Source organism: Barbus barbus, assembly GCF_936440315.1.
Source record: "Barbus barbus genome assembly, chromosome: 38".
NCBI classification, from domain to species: Eukaryota; Metazoa; Chordata; class Actinopteri; order Cypriniformes; family Cyprinidae; genus Barbus; species Barbus barbus.
In genome coordinates, this window is record NC_136716.1 from 13,924,766 (window position 1) to 13,950,410 (window position 25,645).

Here is a 25,645-nt window from a genome sequence, read left to right on the forward strand (position 1 = left end):
GAGGGTCAACCGCAGTAGTACAGTAAGCATTAAAAACACACAAGCCCACACATATTGCACAGAAATGGCAACTTTGGCACAACTGAAATGACTGGACTGAATATAAAAGAGTGCCTAGAGGGTATGTAGCATGCCAGCATGGCACCAGACTGTTTAGAATGATTATAAAATAGTACAGTGATATCTTTATTGATGGTACAGAGGCATATGATTATGGTTTTGGAATCAGATGAAGCCAAACATTCAGTAAACAACCCAATCTTGTATTCCCACCTACTATTTTTACTAAATAAAGATGTCACTTGTGATGACAAGGAATGATTATGGAGTACCACAGGTTGCTGCTTCTGTTCATGTACAACACGACAACTATGACTTGAGTTCAGCTTTGTGTGAATTGGAGTCTCCTAACCTAGAGAACAAAGTCTAAAGTCCCTGACTCTCTTGTAAGTACAGTCCTCTAGGGTTCTCTTGAGAACAATAAAGTCTGTCCATCTATAACCCTGTATTTCACAACACGGCTTAACCCTAATGTCTGGGCAGAGGATCAGGGAGGAGAGTGGAGGAATCTGTAGTGTGTCTCACACAGGAAATGGCAGTACAAGAATACTGATGAACACTGGGAAAGCTAGAGAGAGAGAGAGAGAAGCGGGAGCAGAAGAGGAAGTATGGCAGAGCCACCAGCTGCGGAGGGTCACTGAGGAACCCTTTCAACCCAGGGCCCACAAAAACATCCCCAAATAAGTTCCACATCAGCAAACACAGCACGAAGCGAGACGTGCAGAGAGGGAGGAAGAGTGAGGGAGAAAAAGGGAGAACGGATGAAAAACAAAGTGTACAAAAACCAATGTAAGCCAAGCTGAAAGAGGGAAAGGAAAAGGCCTAAGAGAGAAAAAGGGAAGAACAAGATGCTGAGAGTGTGAATATGAGAGAGAAAAATTGGGGAATTGCACGCAACAAATTGTAGCATTCAGGGAATTGAGTGTGAGGTATAACATTTTAACATTTACATTAATGCTTTAGGAAGATGTTCTAATTTTAAGCGCACATCAAAAGCAACAAAAGCAGATTATGGCGTCTCCTCACATCACCTACTTCTGGTTGTGCTTGAACACACTCCATTAATGGATGCCCACTGCTCCGAGTGGGTGTTCACGGTGTGTGTGTGCACGTTGGATGGGTTAAATGCAGAGAACGAATTCCGAGTATGGGTCACCATACTTGGCCGTATGTCACTTCACTTCACTACTACATCCACCGACCATAATTCTGCACCTGCATTAGAGGAAATAACTCTCCAAACCAGCAGGTGGCAGTAGCCTGTATTCACCATTCAAAAAGACACACCGGAAGATCTAGGGCTGCAGATATGCAAACCGTAAACAAAGCAGTGCTTGCCTTACTACGGATTCGCTACAAAGTCTCTGAATATGTCTGATTAGTTGAGGTCTTTCTATGCCCACTTGGCTTCATCTTTTATATGCTGTCATCACTTCCATTTTTTTGTGCAATGGTTCGCCAAGCTGAACAGTCAATCAGAGTGATCTCTCTCACCGACAGGCTCTGCCACATATTTAACATGCCTGACTAGTGTCACTGGTGCAGTTGACAGACAGCTCAGTGTGTCACAACTTTCAAGAAGCCGATGTATTTCTAATGAAAACAAGGAAAGAATCAGATGATCTATCCAAAAAGGTGTTTTTGATACAAAGCAGTCAGGCAGAACTTTTAGAAAGACTTCGTACCAATTGTTAACTACCTACTGCCACTGGTTCAAAAATATGTGACCCCCAGCAATATGTTTGCAAAGATTATGCCGTTGATCAGCTGTTTTGACCTTCTTTCTAGATATGAATGAAGAACAGAAAACCTCACCATATCAGAGCCTTTACATTGCATTTTCGAGATTTACATTTTATCAGTACATAGTAACATTGAGTACATACTCAACTGCATAGTGAAGGTGAGCCCAAGGCAAAAGATTGTTGATTCACCTTGTTAAACAACATAAAAGTGTTTGGTTTGAAAGTGATTTCTGTGTGAGTTGTGCTTCATACATTTCGCAGACAAAACTTCACATAAATCATCAATGGGACCACACCTTGATTATTCACACTACTTAAGCATGATCCTCATTAAAGCAGACAACACTACATGCTGAATTATCTTACAGTAGCTAATAATCACTAGAGGGTTCATAGTAAGCAGCTGTGAGCACGTGTTTGTGCCCTGGTAGGGATTTTGAAATCCCCAGATGCAGTTCCTCAAGCATGATTCTCATAAATCTGGCACTGGAGCTGCTAACTCAATCCACATGGACCTTTATCTAAATAACTGTTGCTGTGAGGCCGATCAGGTTCACATAGCCTTTTCCACCAATTCTCACTCTCCTCTCCCCGAATGCGCATACTAAGGGCTGCTGACCCATTGCAGTCCATGAAGTGAACCTGCATTTTTTTAGTGACACATCACAGCCAGGAGGCTACACAGAGAAAGAAAAGATAAGAAAGAGAATTTTTGATTTAGATAAAAAAAATAAACATACATTATATAACAATGATCTTTTATTTGCAACTGTGCTGATAATCTACAGGAACAATAATGCATTTGTGTTAATGCGTTACACAAGAGGCTCAAGAAAGCAGACTTACTGGAAGTTGTAAATCTGAACGTGTGATTTCTATGTTTACTTGTGAATTGGTAGAAAATTAATGATATAGAGGGCAGCGCTCTAGGTTAAATGTGCATTTAGTAGTTTGTTTGCAAGCATAAGCTTCTCTGTTCTTCGTGTTCTTTCAGTACTGATACCACAAAGGCATTAGATTTGGGCAACTTGTGCATCTCTAGTCAAAATTTTGCATATATACCAGGGCTGTCCAAACTCGGTCCTGGAGGGCCGGTGTCCTGCAGAGTTTAGCTCCAACCCTAATTAAACACACCTGAAGCAGCTAATCAAGCTCTTACTAGGCCAGGGATGGGCAACTTCGGTCCTGGAGGGCCACTGTCCTGCAGAGTTTAGCTCCAACCCTAATCAAACACACCTGAAGAAGCTAATCAATGTCTTGAAGCTCACCAGAAAGCTACAAACAGGTGTGTTTGATTAGGGTTGGCGCTAAACTCTGCAGGACAGTGGCCCTCCAGGACCGAAGTTGCCCATCCCTGTACTAGGCATACTACAAGCTTCCATGCAGGTGTGTTGAGGCAAGTTGGAGCTAAACACTGCAGGACACCGGCCCTCCAGGACCGAGTTTGGACAGCCCTGATATATACAATGCCAGCACTCAATTTATGAGGATTCTCTATTGTGTTTATTGAAACACCATCATTTCAACATGCGAGATACAGATGAACACGTTTCAAAACTGGGCATAATTAAACATACCTTTGCGTTCTCAATGCAGGGGCAGATGGCCCAGGCAGCACTGGCCTGAACATCTGGATTGGGGTTCTTCAGCAAAGACCAAAGAAGACGTACACCATCAAGACGATCGATTATCCTGAGAGGGAAGAATAACAACTTGTATCTTCTGGATACTGAGAGAGATGTCACACCAACCTGATTTATCACTCCCCATTATATAGTTTACAGTGCAATGTACAGTGTAAGCTCATGACTTGTTTTCCCAACATGTTTGTTATGTCTGTTTTTCCCAGGGTTCAGTTTGGCTTTTGCAGCAGACTATCCCCTCCTGGTGTGATGATGAAAACATTCCAGTAGCAGATCAGAAAGCTGCTCAGCATGGCTTTCCCATCACATCCCACCTGCTCAGTCCCTTATGCTGGTACACACTGCTCACCTTCCAAACCTTCCAACAACTCCATTAAAACATGTTCGCATCAGCCTGGCCGAGGCCTGACCCGTACAATCCTTTTAGGAGGTCCGTGCGGATATTTATAGCAGACGGTGGACAAGCACACACGTTCACACACACTTGCACGGAGCGCACAGTTTAACTCGGTTCCTGTCGGCGACTCCTCGGAGGAAAAAACCCAGAGAAAGTACGTTTTCCAAGTCAAACATTCTCGGAGACAAGTCTTTCTATATTTCACTGCTTCTGAGTGAGGTTTACTTAAGAACAGGCTGTATTTCATGCTGCGGATATGATTCTACTAAAGGATGTAGTCAGGCTCTGGGACGAACGGGAAAATGACTCTTCAGTGCGGTCCGTTTGTCAGGTATAAATAACATGTAACCTGTTTCCCATGTGTGCATCCAGCGACAAAGCCGACATTCAATGCTGTCATAATTGCTAAACCACGCCACAAAGGGGGGAGCCAGTGAACGGAGGCCGGGCTGAGAACTGGTCAGAGCCATCTTAACACGAAGCGTACCCCCGACCCCATCCTCATAATAAATCAGTTTGAGAAGCATGATAACAGAAAGAGCCCCACGCTATCCCGAGAGGCCACTAAATCCTTCAGGAGCAAGACATAATGCTGCATTTGAACAGGTAAGATGCACTCAACACTACAGTAGTAGGATGCATCTAGATATCAGTTCCTGGGCTGGTTTCGCTGTGGAAGTTTGTGTGTTTGACAACAAAAATGGAAAATTTAGTTGGCCATTAGATGTATAAAGATCTAATATTTCAATAAATCATTTTGAAAAGGACATTAGTATGGTTTTAAACTGACCAATAATTTTGAGTTTTGACAGATTATTTTGTTATGTGTGGAGGACAGACCGTCATGAATTCCTTTTTATTTTATTTAATTTCAGAAACAGGCCTGAACATGCTATTCTATGCAAGAAAACAATCATCATATATGAGCTATGTTAATTGCTTTGTAGACTACTGTGCTTAAATCTCAAAATAAACCATCAACATGGAACAAAGAAGAATGAAAAAACATTAAAAAAAAGACTGTTACAACAAGGAAATGGGAACAAAAAGACAAGTCCTAAATATAGATTCCATGAGAAAATAAGAACAACATGTTCAAGAGCTGGTACATAGGTCTACAGGACTGAAGTTCTTGGTCACTCAAAGAGTTAAAATTAAATGAATGACCTTATTTCTTCAAAAACAAGCTTTGTGGAGTTTTACAACACCACTGTGGTTGCTCACATCCATAAACGTATTAATCTTTCAGACAAAGGCTGTGTGAGCTTGGGTGCCGAAGAGAGGGGAACAAAACGCTCTTCATTTGTGTCCAGCATTAATTAAGAAGGGGACTGCAGTCTATAACAGTCTTGTAAAAGCAATGAGAGTCAGATGTGATAAATATACAGAAAAACCAATACCCAAATATCTGTGAATGTGTGAATTACACAGCAGTTCTGTGCTCTGCATATATTAAAGACTATGATTCTTGTTTTTCTGTTTATTAACCATATGTCACCACTAGGACTGGGTATTGATACAGATTTCCGATTCGATACCCAAAATTAGACTACACTGGTCACGTTGTTCATTTGTTTTTGCATGCAGCCTGTGAGAGCACCCTAAAATGTGTTTCTTCCTATTATTTCATGAGTATACAGTGGGTTTTTTTTGTATGACATAACACAGACCATAATCTAGTACAGTAAGCTGACAAAGACATTCCGTGTACTCATCTGTGCTTATGCTCGCCTGCCTGTTTCTGTTTAGCAAGTCCAATGGCCGTTGTCAGAAGTGCTTTACAGCTTATACAAACTGACCGCATTGAGACAATAAAAGGCCTCCACCCTGGCCGCAGCTATGAGTCTCACAGCAGGTAGAGTAAACACAGATCTCCGAGTCCTGTAATTACAGGACCAGGGCTGAGGGCTCTTGCCCTGCATGTGCGGAGCATGGAGACTGGTCAAGTGGCACATCCCAGGGCCCATCAATGGCAACAGTGAGAGAGATTACAAGGCCAAGGTTGGATACTATGAGCATTATCAGCTGCTGGATTGTTTCTGGACAACTGTTTTGAATCCAGGTTGATTAGGTAATACAAAAGCAGTGAAAACACTCTGATATGAGCACAGGGAAATGTGTTATAGTAATACAATGCAGAGAGTTAGTATTTGATTTGTAAAGGACACATTTAAGAATGTTGTAGTAAGACGTAAGACTTACGCCATGTTCTCAGGGTCAGTGGCACAGGCTCCCACGGCCCTTGTGACGTTGACTAGAAGGGCCTGGTTGGTGCCGGTGAGTAAGTTGACCAGAGGCTGGATACCACTGCTTTTGCGGAAGGTGGCAAGATTCTCCGATATTTGGCCACATTCTCCCAAAGCACCCACTACATTAACAAGTACCTCTTCAGGTTGGTCTTTGAGCAGACCTACCAGAGTTTCTAGTGCCTTATACTCCTGAAACCTATGAGAGAGAAAGAGAGCAAGAAATTATTACTCATATGCATGCCCAAAGTGTTTTCAATTAAATAATACTCAACAAATATCACTCAATATACCAAGTCATCAATTGCTTCAAGAAACGTCTCCAAGAAACATACAATTTCCTGTTGCTTCCACACAACAACCATTTATGGTACACTCTTTTTTCCCCAAACTTGGGCACATTTCCTCTGTGAACACACTTACTAAAAAAAATTAAAATCACAGCTGTTGAAAGCTGTATAAAGTTTTGTAATAAATAGTGAGATTTTCCCCTGTGTGTTTAAATGTGGTAGTTGATGGGATAATGGGAAATCCATGGGAATTCCATGAAAGAGAGGAAGTTGTGTCAATATTGCTCTGAAGGACCTTTCTTCAATGGACACAAAAACATGAAATGGTTTGTTTATAATTAATGAAGCATTTTTTTCCATCATGCAATGGATTATAAAAACATGAAGACACAAAACCTTAAATAGCAACAGGAAGCATTCGTATGGGTTGTGGATATCTCGGAGGAGAATAAATCCGGTGATGCTTTATCACCGCAACATTTCCCACGCTGCGCTCGATATGCATTTATGCTCAATGACCACATTTTCTGGTTTGGAGCAAGACAACAAGAGCTTTTTGAAAAGATTTGTTTTCCAAGTAGTGGTGAACTACAGTAAACATTTAAAAGGCATATAATGTGGTTGCAGGGAGCCTCAACTAATCTCTGATGTACGGTTAAGCTATATGGCTGTTTTTATTCACAGTTACGGTTTCTGGCTAAGAAGTCCTGAAGACCATTGAGTGTCCAAGGCCACTTGGCTCTGGTCAAAGTCAACGAAACATTTTCTTGCAAGTAAAACAGAAATAAAATAAAAAAAGCTACCAAAATTAGCACAGCATAAAAGTCAGAAAAAAGGTCAGGCCTACACTTAAACATAGCATGTAAAACGGAGATGCCATCAGTGCAGTGTTATCAGCATGCAACATTAAATTTGTGGAGCAATTACATGTTACCTCTGATTAATGGACTGTGGGTGTTGTCTATTTTTGTAAAGCCAACATCAACCTGCCAAATACTCATGCCAAGAGAAACAACATGAAACAGCTAGTCAGTCAGTCGCTACCACCAAAAATAATTTTAAAAAAGGTTAAAAAGTGAGCATGCACCGTTTTAGAGCTCCTAACGGCATTCTAAAGACTGCAAAAATAATTTTTAGATCTCTAAGTGACCAAAACAAAAATCAAAACAACTGTCCATTTGCTAAGACCCACAGCTAAAACATTCCTGACTTCGCACCTGTTGACAAGCTTTTATACTCTTCTAATGTAGGTTAATGGTGTTAGTTTAAAATTGCATATAAAACGTTAAAAAGTTTTTCAGTTCCAATTCATTTCCAATTATGCTTCTCTTTTTTCAGTTTACTTTGAGAATTGTTATGAGAAATTATTATTATTATTAATTTAGGTATGTCACTTCATTCCAGCCCATTTAAGAATAATTTCCAATAAATTGTTACTACTTTATGAGCACATTTTACATACACTGAACAAAATTATAAACGCAACACTTTTGTTTTTGCCCCCATTTTTCATGAGCTGAACTCAAAGATGTAAGACTTTTTCTATGTACACAAAAGGCCTATTTCTCTCAAATATTGTTCACAAATCTGTCTAAATCTGTGTTAGTGAGCACTTCTCCTTTACCGAGATAATCTATCCACCTCACAGGTGTGGCATATCAAGATGCTGATTAGACAGCATGATTATAGTTGACCATTTTACATACTTGGGTATAAAAATCGTACCAAAACTAGGAGATGTTGTGCAAGTAAATTATGATCCACTTCTTGAAAATGTAAGTACCTCTATAGAAAGATGGATGTCCTTACCCATATCTTTAATTGGTCGAATAAATGTTTTGAAAATTAATTTTTATATTTATTCCAGAACATTCCTCTGCCTCCCCCTAAACATCTATTTCAACGACTTAAAAAAATGTTCACTAAATTCATTTGGAATAACAGATGTTCCAGACTCCGTCTGACACTTCTATATTTGCCATATGATAGAGGAGGTCTACAGTGTCCTAATTTTCATTGGTATTATTGGGCTGTGCAACTTAGAACAATTATGTTTTATTTTTTATCTCAGAACTGCCCGTCTTGGGTGGATATGGAATTGGCTGCCATTAAGTCTGGCCTGCCTTTAAATGTGGGTTTATATTCCTCAGAATTGAAAGATCTTAAAAAAAATGTTTCCAATCCTATAGTTATAAATATGATTACCGTATGGTTTGATGTGAAAAAATATCTAGGTGCCTTCTACCCTTTATCTTGTTTTAGTCCCATTTGGGGCAATGAAAAATTTAAACCAGGCAGATTTGACGCAGGTTTCAAGATTTGGGCTGACAAGGGCATTCAAAAGATAGCAGATCTATATGTGAACAATACTCTTATGTCATTTGAGGAAATAGTTAATACATACAATATTCCTACAAAACATTTCTTTAAGTAATTACAAATAAGAAATTTTATCCTCAAATCACAAAATAATTCCCTTGATATGCCACCATTGTCTATTTTGGAAAAAGAAGTGACAATAAATTGTTTTAGTAAAGGTTTAATTTCTTCATTATATAATATGCTGGTGTCAGGTTCAAAGGACTCTTCAAACTATAAATTGGAAGCTTGGAGATCGGATCTTAAGGACGATATGCAGATGGAGGACTGGATGGAAGCATGCAAGGAAGCTCAATCCCTAACAATGAACACGCGACTGAAACTGCTACAATATAAATGGTTGATGAGGATTTATATAACTCCAGTTATATTGCATAAATATAATGAAAATATCCCAGATACTTGCTTAAGATGCAGTGTTTTTAAAGGAACGCTATATCACTGTATATGGGAGTGTGAAGAAGTTAGGAATTTTTGGAAAGATGTGAAAGAAATGATAGAAAAGATCCTTGATGTTAACATACCACTGTCACCGTTAATCTTTTTATTTCATTTATATCCCAAGGAGATCAAGTTAAAAGTATACATTTATAAATATATGTATTCTTCAAGCGAAACGACTTATTTCTTTAAATTGGAAAAGTATATGTGCACCAAATATAGGACGATGGCTAAAAGAAATGGTAACAAATATGTTAATGGAAAAAGATAACTTACATATTAAGAGATAAATACATAATTTTTGATGGAGTTTGGGGACCTTTCAAATTTTTTTAAAATGGCAGTTGGAAATGTGCTGATAGAAGACAAAAAAGAAAAGAAAATTATATTAATGTAAAATACTGAGAAGCTTTTTCTTTTTCTTTTTTGGTGTGTTCTCTCTGTTACATGGAAATTTATATGTACATGTGTATTATTAAAATGCAATAAAAAGTAATAAAGAAAAAAAAAGACAGCATGATTATTGCACAGGTGTGCCTTAGGCTGACCACAATAAAAGGCCACTCTAAAATGTGCAGTTTTACTGTATTGGAGGGGTCCGGGGGGTCCGAAATCCAGTCTAGTGTGACCATCATTTGCCTAACGCAATGCAACACATCTCCTTCGCATAGAGTTGATCAGGTTGTTGATTGTGGCCTGTGGAATGTTGGTCCACTCCTCTTCAATGGCTGTGCGAAGTTGCTGGATATTTGCAGGAACTGGAACACGCTGTCGTATACGCCGATCCAGAGTATCTCAAACATGCTCAATGGGTGACATGTCTGGTGAGTGTGCTGGCCATGCAAGAACTGGGATGTGTTCAGTTTCCAGGAATTTTGTACAGATCCTTGCAACATGGGGCCGTGCATTATCATGCTGCAACATGAGGTGATGGTCGTGGATCAGTGGGGATTTCTTTAAGACTGCAAGGGAAGCTCGGCTTCCCCTATAATGTAAAAACATTCATGGTCAAATATGTACTATTATGTTAACATTTTATTGATTAAAAATGCGTTAGAACACGTTCATCTCAGAGACGAGTTCGTTCAGAATCAGCTACATATAGCAGGTGACTCGATTTCCTTCTCATATATTCCCGTAGCATCAGTGTATTTGCCTGTTGAAGCCTAGCATCCATTGACTTCAATGGGGCTGCTTTGAACAGTTTTTTTCAGTGCTTCAAAACTAGACGGTCATTGGATAAATGCTGCGATTATGTCCCGCCCCCCGACGCTCAGCGTCTCTGGGGGTGAATGGAGGAGTGGGCGGGGCTGGACTCCGGGCTTCTGCGTGATGATTGGAGGGTCTGTCGAAAGACTGCATCTCCTTTTGATTGACAGCGATTGTGTCCTATAAGAAGTCATTGAAGCTATTCGAGCTCAGTCCCATAGCGGATTTTTGCAAGTGTAGTCGAAAGACAAACTGCTGCAACTTATTGGTATTTGCTTGGCGAAATTGCCAGTTTTCATCATAACAGGGGAAAGCTGTGTGATTACTTGGTGTTCCTTAACCCACCGGTGCGGGCTGTCTCGTTTTTTCTTTGACGCAAAACTAACTAAAATACTCCACGAGTTTTGATCTTACAGATGAGAGTAAGGTATCATTTGAAACTGCAAAGGGTCTACTTTTAGTTGTGTATAGTCATAACAACAAAACAATGTGCTTTTAAAAAATAGAGAAAGTAATTGGGGTGCGTTCTCTGCCGTCTCTGTCACCTCTCTTCACAGAAACATAAATAAAACCCGAATCTCCGCGAATACTCGCCTCAAATACATGAGAAATATATGTATAGAAAGCTTGAAATATCTACTTTTAAATGAAGTCACGTCCAAAACAAATATTCTATGTTAAAGTAATCCGTATGAAACCAACACAATGTCCAGTTTTCCCATCTCAACTCATTATATCTAATGCTGTCAGCGGAAACAAACAAGTTAATCCCGGATACTTTCTGTTTCTGGAAGAAGATCTGCTGAGAGAAATAACCCAGCATTTCAAAATGTGTTGTTGTTTTTTCCCCTTCAAAGCACATAAACAATATACACTATGAAAATGCCAGGTGCAAAAGCTTGGAGACAGTATATATAGAAATTAAAACGTTTATTTAGCACACAAGTGATGATAAAGACATCATGTTACAAACGATGATGTTCTTCTGAACTTTCTAAAAAAAAAAAAAAAAAAAAAAAAAATCTTAGCTCTTTTCAACAACAATAATAAGAATAATATATATATATATATATTTTTTTTTTTAGCAGCAAATCAGAATAGAATGATTTCTGAAGCATCATGTGACTGGAGTAATGATGCTAAAAAGTCAGCTTTGAAAGATTGATTGTTCCTAATAAAATGTTATATTATTTATATATATTATTTTGTCCTCATATTCCTTCTTGTAACTCTTCCCTCTCAGTCACATACTTGACTAAATGGCTCATTATGAAGCTCATTGTGCAGGCCTGTCTTCTCAGGTGTGAATGTGAAGGTTGACGCCTTCTCGCATAGACCCTTTTTACTCAAAAAGTGTCTTAGGAAATTTAAATCAATATATTGTTTTCTGTGAGCAAATAAACAAGATGATTTTCACGTTATTTTGAAGCAAAAATTCTAGGCTACAAGATCCAGTTCTCAGAAGTCTTGTGAACAAATGTTCTGTATGGGTTTTATGGCCTTATTTTAGTGACTTCAAAATTTTAGTTTTTCACTAACCACACATAAACGTTGCTTTCTCGAAAACAAAATCAAGTACATAAATGCTGCTAACATATTATTGTAGCCCAGTTTGTGCTGTTTACTGTGTTATTAGACTTTAGCCATTTATATATTTATAAGCAACTGAAAAAAGCACAAATGTCAGGGCATGTCAAAAAATCTCCAGGCCCCCAAAACACCCTCAGACCCCAGGGGGTTAAAGACATGGAGCTGGACAGTGTTCTTTACAAACTGTTGTCATTAGTGGCAACAATTGGAGCTACATCTGCAGGTGTAGAAAGGAGCTTCTCCTGTTTAAAGCGGCTCAAGTCCTACACCCGTAACACAATGGGCCAAGACCGTTTAAGCAGCCTAGCTCTGCTGGCCATTGAGAGGGCACTGGTCAAGTCACTGGAAAAGACGCCTAGTTGGTACGACAGCGTCACAGAGCATTTTCATGAAAAGGAATGTAGGGCAGAATTTACGTATAAATAAATGGACAATTTGTATGATGTAGTCCGAAAATGAGCTTCACCAGCAGCCGCCACTGTCGTGGATGAATGGCACAACAATGGGCCTCAGGATATCGTCATGGTATCTCTGTGCATTCAAAATGCCATCAATAAAATGCACCTGTGTTCGTTGGCCATACCATACGCCTGCCCATACCATAACCCCACCGCCACCATGGGCCACTCGATCAACAACGTTGACATCAGCGAACCGCTAACCCACACAACGCCATACACGCTGTCTGCCATCTGCCCTGTACAGTGAAAACCGGAATTCATCTATGAAGAGAACACCTCTCCAAAGTGCCAGACACCATCGAATGTGAGCATTTGCCCACTCAAGTCGGTTACGACGACGAACTGCAGTCAGGTCAAGACCCCGATGAGGACGACGAGCATGCAGATGAGCTTCCCTGAGACGGTTTCTGACAGTTTGTGCAGAAATTCTTTGGTTATGCAAACCGATTGTTGCAGCAGCCGTCCGGGTGGCTGGTCTCAGACGATCTTGGAGGTGAAGATGCTGGATGTGGAGGTCCTGGGCTGGTGTGGTTACACGTTACTGCAAATTCTCTGAAACGCCTTTTGAGACGGCTTATGGTAGAGAAATGAACATTCAATTCACGGGCAACAGCTCTGGTGGACATTCCTGCAGTCAGCATGCCAAATGCACGCTCCCTCAAAACTTGCAACATCTGTGGCATTGTGCTGTGTGATAAAACTGCACATTTTAGAGTGGCCTTTTATTGTGGCCAGCCTAAGGCACACCTGTGCAATAATCATGCTGTCTAATCAGCATCTTGATATGCCACACCTGTGAGGTGGATGGATTATCTCGGCAAAGAAGTGCTTACTAACACAGATTTAGACAGATTTGTGAACAATATTTGAGAGAAATAGGCCTTTTGTGTACATAGAAAAAGTCTTAGATCTTTGAGTTCAGCTCATGAAAAATGGGGGCAAAAACAAAAGTGTTGCGTTTATATATATGTTCAGTGTAGTATTTCACTGTTCATAGAAATTTGTAGTTAATTTCTATGGGATGTTCTGTAAAGCTTGTCAGAGTTAGCAACAGCAAAAGACAGTAATTTCAAAATTAAACAGTTATGAACTCTGATGGCACTGCCGTGGGAAAATAAGATAACACATCAGTAGTGATGCACATTTTTATTTATTTATTTTGTGTTATTTTATTTTTCACTGAAACCAAGTGTTTATTTGGCTAAAATTTTGGTAATTAAATTTGGGTAACTGGGTTATTGAACTCTGTATGCTGTTCAATTTTTTTTTGTAAAGTTCTTCAGCAATAAGCCAGCTCTCAATATTTTAGCCAAACATTTTTTTTTTGCTGCTCCGGCATAAGTTTTGGTAACGGTGAAGTGCTGACATGCTAAAACACTCCATTGGATGGCATTAATTAAAAGTCACTGTTTCGGTCAGTGATTTCAGTCCATTTCAATTATTTTGGCCTATTTAGAATATTCATCACTAGAAATTAGTTCGTAATTAAGCATTTCATGAATTCTTAGCTGAAAGATCACAGATGACTGTGATATTGCATTAAAAGCCCTATGTAACTAAAAACTTGAATATCACCCTTGAATATCACCCTTTGTGTATAATAAAATTCAGGTTATTAGCATAATCATTATAATATTTTTCTTGTTATAATAACAATTTTAATTTTATGCATCATTAATCGGGTAAATGGTTAACATATGCCTTTCCCAGCACATTTGTGGAGGCCTCACATCCTCTTTAGTCACTACCACCTTCTAAAAGCCCCTTCGACCTAGCCCTGAACCCCTCTTTCTGCTGGACTCACGTGATCAGCCCTCTCATCAGCCACACAAAGACATGCTGTCTGCTGCTGGCAACACCAGGACTCTCAGAAAAATAAGGAGGAAAAGCACCTCAAAATTATGACCACTGTAAAATACATTCTGAAATGATTTTCGCCTTAAAATGCCAGGCCTTGATTGTTTCTGAAATGGCACACTGCGCTTACACTGAGACCAGATGGATTGGGAAAACACTCCCTGGTAAATGATCACTGACCTAGCACTCCACTCCCTCAGCAGATTTAATTTTACATAAATGGTTGGTTTGTTTTATTCCAAATGCTGTGTTCGACCTTGATGTTGTACAAAAAAATTGTAATAAAACCAGTTCTTTCTTCATGTCCAAGTTTGCATTAAATATTCTGCCAGTAACACAGTGGTTTTCTATACAGCTGACATCTAAAACTTTAAACCAGCCACTTGCGCAAGTGAATATAAGTGAGAGAGGTAACTCTAGTTTGGCACATCTAGCATCAAATTAATTTTTATTATGTTCTGGATAAAGATAAAGAGTTGATATAAGAACTAATACACTGATAAAAAGACCCTTTTCTGCATAAAATAATGGTGAAAAATATGGTGAAAAATGTGTTGCAAATGTAAGAAAAAGAAAATCATAAAAATGTAGTGCTTTGAGAACAAAAATACTTGTCTTCAACAGAATAAAAAAAAAAACCTGAAAAAATATCCATCTTTGTCAGTCCATAAAAAGCAGGTTGATGGGATCCTCAAAGTTAATGCATCAAAAATCACACAAAATGAACTAACACTCATTTGATAGTTGGCTGGATTACTTTTTCTAATCTCTGTTTGCGTTCCACAGACGACAGAAAGCCATGTACATCTGGGACGGCAGGAGAATGAGTAAATGATGACAGAATTTTCATTTTTGGGAAGAGTATCCTTTTAAGTATTAAGCCCCTTTAAAGGGTAACTAAACCCCTGGTCAGAGCCTAACTCCACCCACTGGCAATATTTGAAAAATGCTGGAAAACGGAGACAGAGGGCACGTGGTGAACTCGTGCAGGGGCGTGGTTAGTAAGTGCCATCATACGTCACAGGGGTATGCAACGTCCAATAGGAAAATTCAACTGCAGTAGCCACCGTTGAACCTGAAGTGGGCAGCACTCAGTTTTTCACTCACTTTTTACACCATATATTGTAGAATTAAAACACTTCATAACCAAATGTCAAAACATTTACTCAAATCAATAAAGACACAGTCTTACAGATCATTAACTCAAAAAAGTTGTTTTAGGGTTTAGTTACCCTTTAACAATATTGTTCATCACCTCAAAATGATCTGAAAACAATATTGTTCCTCTGTATTGTTTTTTTTTTTAGTTGTGACTTGGACTCCGCTATTCTCCAGAGTGATCTTTTAAATCTTTTTGGTTGTAGTTATCTTTTTCGGTGTGAACAGGAGTTTACACTTCAGTTGTGTTTACACACTTTGTTTACTGGCTTATTTAATCTCGCTTTTAAGCATAAATTTCAACAAGGCTTCTTCAGAGGTATTACCATGGCCCCAATCTTAACAACTGAATGTTTTCACAGAGCATTACTTTTCTTAGAAGACACTTATTTGGCTAATGGGACATTAAGTGAATTGAGGCACCTGCCTCCAGTTTCAGCAAACTAAGCCTGATGTAAACGTAGGATGAGCCTTTGTCAGCTTTGACTTATGAGGTGGAGAGAGAGCGGCCATGCTGCTACTGGGCCATTTCAGACACAAGCCTCCCTCTGAATTCCTTTTTCAATACTATTCTATTTGAGGCTGGTGTGGGGCCAAACAGTAGATCCTTCGACAGATCCTAGTCTATAACAATCCCATAAAATACTAAAATGCTCTTATCATGAACTAAAAATGCAGATTTATCAGCTCCTTGGCTTCAAAGTTGTGAAAATAACACCTGATAATTTATAGACAGGTAATGGTGAAATAAAAAAATGCATTTTTGAGCCCTGTAGAGTACATGTCCCCAAGCACATACTGCAAAGTAATATGTGTAAATCACTTTTATATGAGAGTGCTTGTGTGACAGAGCGGGCAAGCCAGATGATGATTCCAAGGTTTTTTTTTTAATTTATGGGGGAAAATGACTGGCTTAAAAGACATCAGCCGCCAGAAAAATTACACCAGGAAAGACTCCAGGACGGTCATCATCTTCACTGAGCTAAGTGACGTTGGAATAAAGACCAGCGTGCTTTACATGACAAACGGTTTAAGAGTCTTTCAGCTTACACTCCTGATTATTACAGCACGACTGTTTCAGAGAAGCATTCCACATCTCCCACAGCCCACTTGCCACTAATGGAGCAACGGCCTCGACTAACACATCACGGGTGTCTATAAAATCAACACTTTACTTGGGTGAAAGGCGGTATTGGTGAAAGAACAATTCGCATTCCTCTAGCAAAAAGTCATCATAAAAGATCAGAGCTTATTCACAGAGTTTATAAAAACTTTTGCTCTCTCTACAAATAATCACTTCTGTAACTGCACTCAGCGCAGACTCGGATGAACAATGGTTGACAGCTTTGAGCCATGGAAAATCTGAGCGTTAGAAGTGAACAAATGAGACATCTCATAAAAACGAAGGCTGCGTTTGATTGCACATCCTCTGTCCTTCGCGAAGTTGAAGGACCCCTTTTCATGAGTGATGCACAATTTGACCAAATCTGGAGCCAATCACGCATCTCACGTTGACTTGACGACTCCTAGTCTAAATATGCCAAACTGAGATCAAAATGTCTATTGACCACACAATGAATTTTTTATTTTTAGGAATGGAGACCTGTATTCTGCAAGATCAGAAATGTCAAACTTCTAATTTCTGATAAATTATGTGAATTAATATACTGTATGAAATATTTCGTCCACATATGATGAGTAATTATGGTTGTTCTAAGAGGAAAACTGTCATAAGTTTATTGAAAAATGAAAAATGTTTGTGCAGAAGCTCTGTAGTTACATGCACATACTTAGCTACATTCTCCAAGCTGATGGAACATTTCCAGATGGCTCCAGTCGTGGCAGCTAGTAACTGCTTGTTTTCAGCTTCGTTGAGCAACATGACCAGTGGCTTCAGTCCGTCGTACTGCCGCACCAAATCACGGGTATGTTTATCTTCTGCACACTAACACAGGAGTGAAGCCGCACACACACATATAGTACACAGATTTAGGCATCATCGAAATGTGAGCCACACTGACAACCAGAGCCAGGGTTAAATTTGTATTTTCATTTCAACCTCAGCCCTTTTATATGCTGCCAATGAAAAGTGTAGTTGAGTGTGTACGGCCGTACCTTAAAGATAGCGCTGGCACAGTGCATTTGGAGCTCCTGGTTGTCACAACTGAGGTTCTTCACCAGATCCTCAATCATGCCCTCAGTCTGTATAGCAATTCTGTAGCTCTTCTGCCAACACAAACATGCAGAATGACTCTCTACGCTGAACACCTACTGTAAAAACCACTCTGCCTTGCCAAACAATACTGCGTGCAGCGGCGTAGCGCTTATTTCATCCTAGGGTTTCTTGCTTCTGGCCTCATACAGTCATTCACATCTTCAAACTGGTCCTTTTAATAGAAACAATCTGCCAGTCAAAAGTAAGGCGTGCTATTTTCAGTCAAGTGTCCTTGTATAGAGTGGCTTTGCATATAGCGTTTGAAGCTTTCATTATGTTTCACAAAACTTTTGTGTATGTCAATAAATATACTTTAAAGTATTTTATGCTATTTATAATGCTATGGCATATACAGTAGATATTGTTATGAAAATACATTTAGGATTAAAATTAAACTACTGTTCATAAACTAGGGGTCTGTGAGATTATTTATTTATTATTATTATTTATTTATTACCACACTAAGGTTGCATTTATGTGATCAAAAAATAAATATTGTGAAATAGTATTTCAATTTAAAAAACTAACTTTTCTATTTTAATATTCTTTAAGATGTAAATTATTCCTGTGATGGTAAAGCTGATTTTATGTAGCTGAAGAACTTCCAGGCATAAGTGTCACATGATACTCCAAAAATAATTGTAATATGCTGATTTGGTGCTTAAGAAACATTTCTTATTATCATCAATTTTGAAAACTGCTTAATATTTTTGTGGAGATCATGACATTTTTAGGATTCTTTGATGAATAGAAAGTTTAAAAGAACAATTTATTTGAAACAGTTTTAACATTAAAATTGTCTGTCACTTTTTATTTATTTATTGTATCTTTGCTGAATAATAGCATTCGTTTCTTTTTTAATTTCCTTCTATGTTTTACACAGACATACTATATTATTTCAGTCTTTGAACTCCAGTTTTTTGACGATCCCTAAATCCAACGCAAAATTAAAAAAGTCCATTTTTTTAGCGATCCTGCATAATTCGTAAATTTACCGCACAATAACAACAAAAATGTAGGTCTCTGAATTATCCCTAATTGTATTATGCATTTTGTTTGTTCTTTGTGTCATGCATGACTGTTGTGCATCTAACAATTTATAATATGGTAAATGTACTATCCTATTTATTTTAAAAAAATAATAATTTTGCAAATTTATGTAAATTGTCATTTTGATGAATGCAATCTTGTAAGGACTGTCAAAATGTCATGTTTAATCAAAAACAGTTACTTGCCTTTTCTTTGTAATTATTTGTGAGATTTACTAGCAATTTGAAAATTGCTTAAAGTTCAGTGTAACTATTAAAAATAAACATTTTAAGCATCTGCTTTTGGTTCAACATGATGAAGCAAACCTCAGAAGCGCACTCCTGCAAGGTTCCCACCACAGGGATGAGCATGTTCTTCTGTGATGACTTGAGCAGCCGGGCGAGCAGAGGGATTCCCCCGGCCCGACGGATAGACTCCTTGTTCCTGGTGCTCTTGCTGCAGCTCCAAAGAGCCAGAGCTCCACAGCGCGCCACCTCCGCGTCCCTCTCCTGCTCCGCACTCAGAGACACACCATTAGGCAAGCAGTCCAACAACTCCACCTGCCAGAAACAACTTCAGCTTTTCACTTTCCTGTTCTTGAACTTTGAAATACTGCAATAGATTTGTCACTCTGCTTCACATGATATTATTATTACTACATTATTGTGCTTTATATTGTTAACGTAGGAGAGTCGTGTCATGTCAAAACGAACTTGAATGTTTTATTAACAGGGTCATGGTGTACTTTATGACATCTTCAGTGCACTTCTGTCACTGAGTCTGCAGGATGTGGAACACAATCTCCTGCCCTGAAGCTGCCAACATTCATCTAAACATTTATCATCAGCCAAAGGACTGGCTGTTACTTAAGAGGGCTTGAAAATTCAGACTAAGTCACACCAAAATCTACAAATGACCACATGCTTCAAAGAGTAAATTTCATGTTTCCCCTGCCGTCAAGCCAGAAAGGCCGCTCTAACACAGCATTACACGCGCGTGCCATTCAGAGGTGGTCTGGGTCTTTAAATGTAACTAATCTATGATAGCTACATTGAGAACGTCCGAGTCTGGCCCCGAGTAAATATACAGAGCAGAGTAACACACGAGCCCTAATCATACCGAGCGTCACTCTGTCAATAAACACACATGCCAGGATGAGGGGGAGCCCGACATTCAATCTGTTTTTACCTGCAAAGTGCTCCCTTTGATGCCGGCATAGAAAATGATTGGGAGAAACGGTCTCGAAAAAAAGCGAGCAAGTGGAGAAATAGAGCATGGTATACATATGTACCTTCAACATATTCTTCATCCTTTTGTCTCCTTTCCTTATGCAAGATTTTAATCATAATTTTAATCAATTAGTTAACCCGTTTTGAAAAACACACACAGGAACAGATTTCACGTTTCTCACCAATCTCTTGATGCCACCATGTTGTCGGACCATCCTGCGGGCCCGTCTGAACTTGGCCACATTGGCGATGGTCTCTGCAGCCAGGCACTTCAGCTCCTTGTCAGGAGAGTCCAGGATGGACACCATGGTCTGCAAACCACCCAGATCAGCGATGGTTTGCCGAATCTGAGAGTTACAACTGATCTCCTTCAAGATCTTCAAAGAACCAATCTAACAGCAAGAGAGATTAAAGTATCCATTTTTAGAATAACTGCTTTACACATCTAATGCTGTTGAATTGATTGAAATGTATGGGTTTTCATTTTTTTAATTTATGAACTTGCTGGAATTTTATGAAAGCTTCAGCTTCTCTTTTACTTTACTGTTGTCATGTCAAAAGAGCAAAAATTGCAGTGGCCTCAACATATTTTTGTTTGATATGCCTTTATAATAGTAAGTGTTACTTGTACATATTTAATGGTGGCGGTGGCGCAGTGGATAAGACACATGCCTTTGGTGTGAGAGACCCGGGTTCGAATCCACTGTGAGACACCAATGTGTCCCTGAGCAAGACACTTAACCCCTAGTTGCTCCAGAGGCGTGCGACCTCTGACATATATAGCAATTGTAAGTCGCTTTGGATAAAAGCGTCAGCTAAATGAATAAATGTAAATGTAATAATTAAATATTTAGTTCAAAGAGCTGGGGTAAGTATTTTTATGAAAGAAATGATAACTTGTATTCAGCAAGGACACATTTAAAGACATTTAATATAACAAAATATTTCTATTCCAAATAAATGCTGTTCCTTTGAACTTTCTACTTTTCAAAGAATCCCGAAAAAGTGTATCACAATTTCCCCCAAAATATTAAGCAGTACAACTGTTTTCAACATTGATAATAATAAGAAATGTCTCTTGAGCATTAAATAAGCATATTAGAGTGATTTCTGAAGGATCATGTGATAGTAAAGACTGGAGTAATGATTCTGAAAATTCAGCTCTGCCAATCAGAGGAACAAAAGACTTTTTAAAATACTTTACATTTTTTTGCTGTTTTTATTGTATTTTCATCAAATAAATGAAGCCTCTTGTGAACATCAAAAATCTTACCAACCACAAACATTTGAACAGTAGAGTACATCTGTAAAAATATAAACTAAATAAATGAAAAACAGAAAAATAAACATTTCTCAGACTCAAACTGTGACCTCTGACCCAATTAATTGAGTCTGGATGCACTTACTTTACATCTGATGTCATCTGTGTCAAGCAGGTTGATGAGAACCTCCAGCCCCCCCACATCTCTGATAGCCAGCTGACACGTCTCCTGGACCAGGTTAAAGTCTCTCAAAGCACACAACACAATCACTGTGGCTGTCTGATTAGCCCCCTGTTCACACACAAACACATGTGCAGCAATTACATTAGCTGCTCCATCATAACCCACAGGCAGATGAACAAAAACAGCTATTGTTTTATATATTTTCATTCCAACGTGAAATGACACGTTGACTTTATACAGTTCTGTATGACTTTATACGTTATATGCGTGAGTGTGAAGGCAGATGTACACGGCCACATTTGCATCATATGATTCTTGTATTTTTTGCATAAATGGCGTAATTTCTCCATGAACCTCTTTTTTCGACCCATTTGACCCAAATCCCAAAATCATCTTCCCTTCGAGTCTTTTGTTGACCACATGTTGTGTATTGTAGTGTGTTTGGTATTGTGACTATAAACAGGGGTGGGGAGAGATCCTTTGATACAGACTACTGCTGTGCTGCGGCCTGAAACCATAGACAATGACCTAAGTTAGCAATTAAAAGAAAACAAGCTCTGAAATGTTGGAGATGATAATGGATTGGCCTTAGAAAAAGCTCTGTTTTGACAGTTGCTATATACACAGTGTTTTAGGTTGGTTGTTCCTCAGAAGTTGCCTACACAGTGAGTACAACAAATCAAACATGTGGCATTTGTTGGGCCAAGCTCCTTAACAGATATGTATCGCAGACGACTGCGGTTTTGATATCATTCACGGCATGTCTTTTATCGCTGGAATGAAATAACAGAAGAGCGAGTGACAGATAAATAAAGCAGAGGATCCAGCAAAAATACTACACTATTAATCATCTTTAATCAAGAAATTATGGCTTCTTTAGTGATTGCTGTTTGTTTAGGTCAAAACCACAGATCTAAGATCAGCTTTCCTCTAGAGAAAACACCAGAAACTTGACTTCCACGTGTGTTTTTAATGTGATGCCTCGTTTTTCTCCTCCTTTTTTTATGGAGCGGCTCTTATGAATGCAAACAAAGTCAGGCTTTTCTCTCCAAGGCTGGCGTTCTGCTCATTGCAGTAGGTCCCAAAGAGGTATGTAAGCTGCTGTAATGCTGCTCGTGCAGCAGACCTTTGAAATGTGACAAGTCCAAAAATTGAATAAACACTCGTGTTTCTTTATCATAAAACAAGAAACAGATAAGATCCAGTGATTAGGCCTGTCTTGCACCCTTGTTTATTAGACACAGGTACGTCCCAGTTTGCATTCCTATTTTATTCTGTTTTGTAGTATAAGCAGAACAAGTAGTCCCTTGTGAAAAGTAGGACACTTTAGCATAATTTTAAAAAGAGTAGTTAAGGAAATAATATACTTTAAAAGAATATACTTAAGTGGGAACTAAATGTAAAGATTTTAGGGACTTAATTGCATATTATTTGCAATTAAAGAGTGGTAGCGTGAAATAGAATGGAAGAATTTAAGAATGGCGAAGAGGACAGAAAAAGACAATAAGCAATTGTTTTCATAATTATGGCCAATAAGTAAAAAATGGCTGATATTAAAATATATACTATTTTATCTAAAATAATGTAAAACACACATAAAATCAATCATCTTAAATGCTATATGAATGAAGTGAATTTAGGCATCAAAACTTTGTCATTTGAGATTTGCTAAAGGTTACGTTTAAAGGGGTCATCGGATGCCCATTTTCCACAACGTCTTCAGCAGCTCAGATGTCGGGAGTAAATGACGACTGCTATGTTCATTATTACATTCAACAACAAAACACCTCAATCGCTTAATCAGAGACATCTTGTCTTCCCGTGTACCGGAGTCGACACAATGGCAGACAGCTCTCAGCTCACTCAGGGCAGATCTAAGGTAAGATAGCCTTGTCAACCAACTATAGTGGGAGCGGTCATTCTGACAGGAATCTCAGAACAGCCTGACATGAGAAAGGGGATTTTAAAAATAGGGATTTTTAATAAAACACTGGGTGGATTTGTATCATTATAGGATGGATGTGTACACACACTTCCAACACACATTTATGTTCAAACAACTTGTAAAGCGAATTTAGCATCCAATGACCCCTTTAACAGTGTTATTAAATTATTAGAGTTTTTTAAGATTAACTTTAAATGAGTTTTAGATAATTGCATGGATATTATTAAAAAATAACAGATATGGTGACTATATATTGCACATATCTAAAAATTCCCACTTGGTTTAATATGTTTTGGAAAAAGACAAAATATGAACATGGATGTGAGAAGAGGAGAACATCAGATCAAAGAGATCAGAACATGATAGGACTCATAATGAAGAATGAAGGGTAGAGTTGAAAAAAGGGTGGGGAAATATGAAGAAACTAATAAGAGCGATGAAGTAGATGGACAGAGACAGTGATAAGAAGTGAGAAAAATAGTCATAGAGAGGTGGAGACAGAAAGATACAGAAGAAGAAAGCAAGAGTGAGAGAAAAAGCACACGTGTTGTCCACATTAAGGCTACGTCCACACGAAGCCAGATTTCTCCCCATCCGATCTTTTTTTTTGCCTCAAATTCCGTAAACACGGAGTCGTCTCAGGAAATATCTGCGTACACACGGAATCACTGAAACCGACTGAAAACAATGTAGTACACATGCCAGACCAATATGTGGCGCTGTAATTCTGCCACACACAAAAAAACAGAAAAGAAGACTTGGACCATGTGCGTAAACCTTGCGTGCTGAAAACAAACTAACACACAAAGCAGAAGATTTTGCTTTAATAAATTTAATGAGCTCAGTGGGTTCTGCAGCACGAACACAGGCACGTAATCTGACATTGTTGTTGTTGTTGTCGCTATTATGTGACGTAACGGTGTCTGATTAGGGGCGAGACGTGGGCGGATGACGTCATCGTTTCAGAAAATATACGGATTTGCCGTCCACACGAAAATGGCGTTTTCAAATTTATCCACCCTGGGGCCCGGTTTAAAAAATGATCGGTTTCACTCTTCGAAAACGCCGGATTCGTGTGGACGAAACGCCTATACGGTAAAAAATTTATGCGTATACAGCGAAACGCGTCTTCGTGTGGACGGGGCCTCAGTGGCTGGACCAAATGTGAACTGAAACTAGTAGTGAATCCACAGCACTTTCTGTCTTGCCACTCTCTCCATCTTCAAAGCATTTGATAGGTTATCGATGAACCTTGTAAAAACATGAAGCTATATTTAGTACTGATACCAGGGAAAAAGAAATCCAATGTTCATATGCTTTCATTTTCTAGCAGCTTTGGTCTCAATGTGCTGTAGACATTCTTTACAAATCAGAAAACATCTGAAGGTCTTTTATAATGTCTCTGTCTTGAATATAGCGGGCTCTCACTCACAGTCTGTGGTGTGAAGACAGATGTTCAGGACAGATGCACACGCAGATAAAAGCTGTGAACACTGATGACTGACAGGTTTATCATTTGAAATTACTTTACACCTTATTCGCATTAAAGTTATAGAGTTTGAGCTATCTTACCTCCCACATGTGACTGCAGGGATGTGCAAACTTACTTAGGGATGTTACCAGACTTACTACTGTATATATAGCAAATCTCAGCTCCAGGCCCGGCTCCATGGGGGTGGGGTGGGGGGGGTGTTGGGCTAGGGTGAGCCAGAAGCTTTGCTAACCTTACCCAAAAACTAGAACTCAAATCAAGGCTCCTGCGCTGTTTTCTGTGCGCACACACCCAAAGCATGCACACAGAGAACCACAAGTCAGACAGCGCTCTATTACTGTATTGAGTTTTTTTGCATCTTATCATGCTTAAATGGACATATACACAAAATCATTCACCTGGGTGCCCATATTGGCGAGTATTTTCGTAAGCAGTCTTAATGGAGTTAAAAATAAAAAAGTTGGGATGTGTCGGCAGCTGAATATACCTTCTGTCTTATGTCATTAATGTTAAAGAATAAAAGAAAATCACTCTGCTCCGATTGACTGAATAACTTCTTTAGCTTTAATATGGATTCATCTGTATTTTCATTTATACATTATAGTATTTTGTACCTGAATACCACTGTTAGGCCTACCTAAAAAACTTAAAGCAATTTTTATTTCATTTGTATCTTAGTTCTATTTGTATTTATTTGTGTTATTGCTTGTAATTTGTCTATTTGTTCTTATTTTATTACTTTCATATCACATAGCTCTAGTAATAAAGTTTAATTCATTGAGTTGGAATCGTTAAGATTTTTCAATGTTTTTGA

At 38.8% G+C, this 25,645-nt stretch overlaps 2 protein-coding genes across 4 annotated transcripts in view; one reads left to right on the forward strand and one right to left on the reverse strand.

The window, feature by feature from the left end:
* rab18a (RAB18A, member RAS oncogene family) overlaps positions 1-4,451 on the forward strand; it is an 83,739-nt gene extending 79,288 nt beyond the window's left edge. For both annotated transcript variants that reach the window (XR_013783190.1, XM_079398433.1), the window contains exon 9: positions 3,402-4,451. The gene's annotated coding sequence lies outside the window, so the exon portion shown is untranslated. The remainder of the gene's footprint in view (positions 1-3,401) is intronic.
* The window catches only part of odad2 (outer dynein arm docking complex subunit 2), a 71,761-nt gene that overhangs the window by 10,250 nt on the left and 35,866 nt on the right, over positions 1-25,645 (reverse strand). For both annotated transcript variants that reach the window (XM_079398430.1, XM_079398429.1), the window contains exons 11-17: positions 21,356-21,502; positions 20,132-20,341; positions 19,047-19,280; positions 17,592-17,702; positions 17,267-17,421; positions 6,048-6,290; positions 3,383-3,497 (exon numbers count right to left, since the gene is read on the reverse strand). In XM_079398430.1, coding sequence (XP_079254556.1) covers positions 3,383-3,497; positions 6,048-6,290; positions 17,267-17,421; positions 17,592-17,702; positions 19,047-19,280; positions 20,132-20,341; positions 21,356-21,502 — 1,215 coding nt within the window. The remainder of the gene's footprint in view (positions 1-3,382; positions 3,498-6,047; positions 6,291-17,266; positions 17,422-17,591; positions 17,703-19,046; positions 19,281-20,131; positions 20,342-21,355; positions 21,503-25,645) is intronic.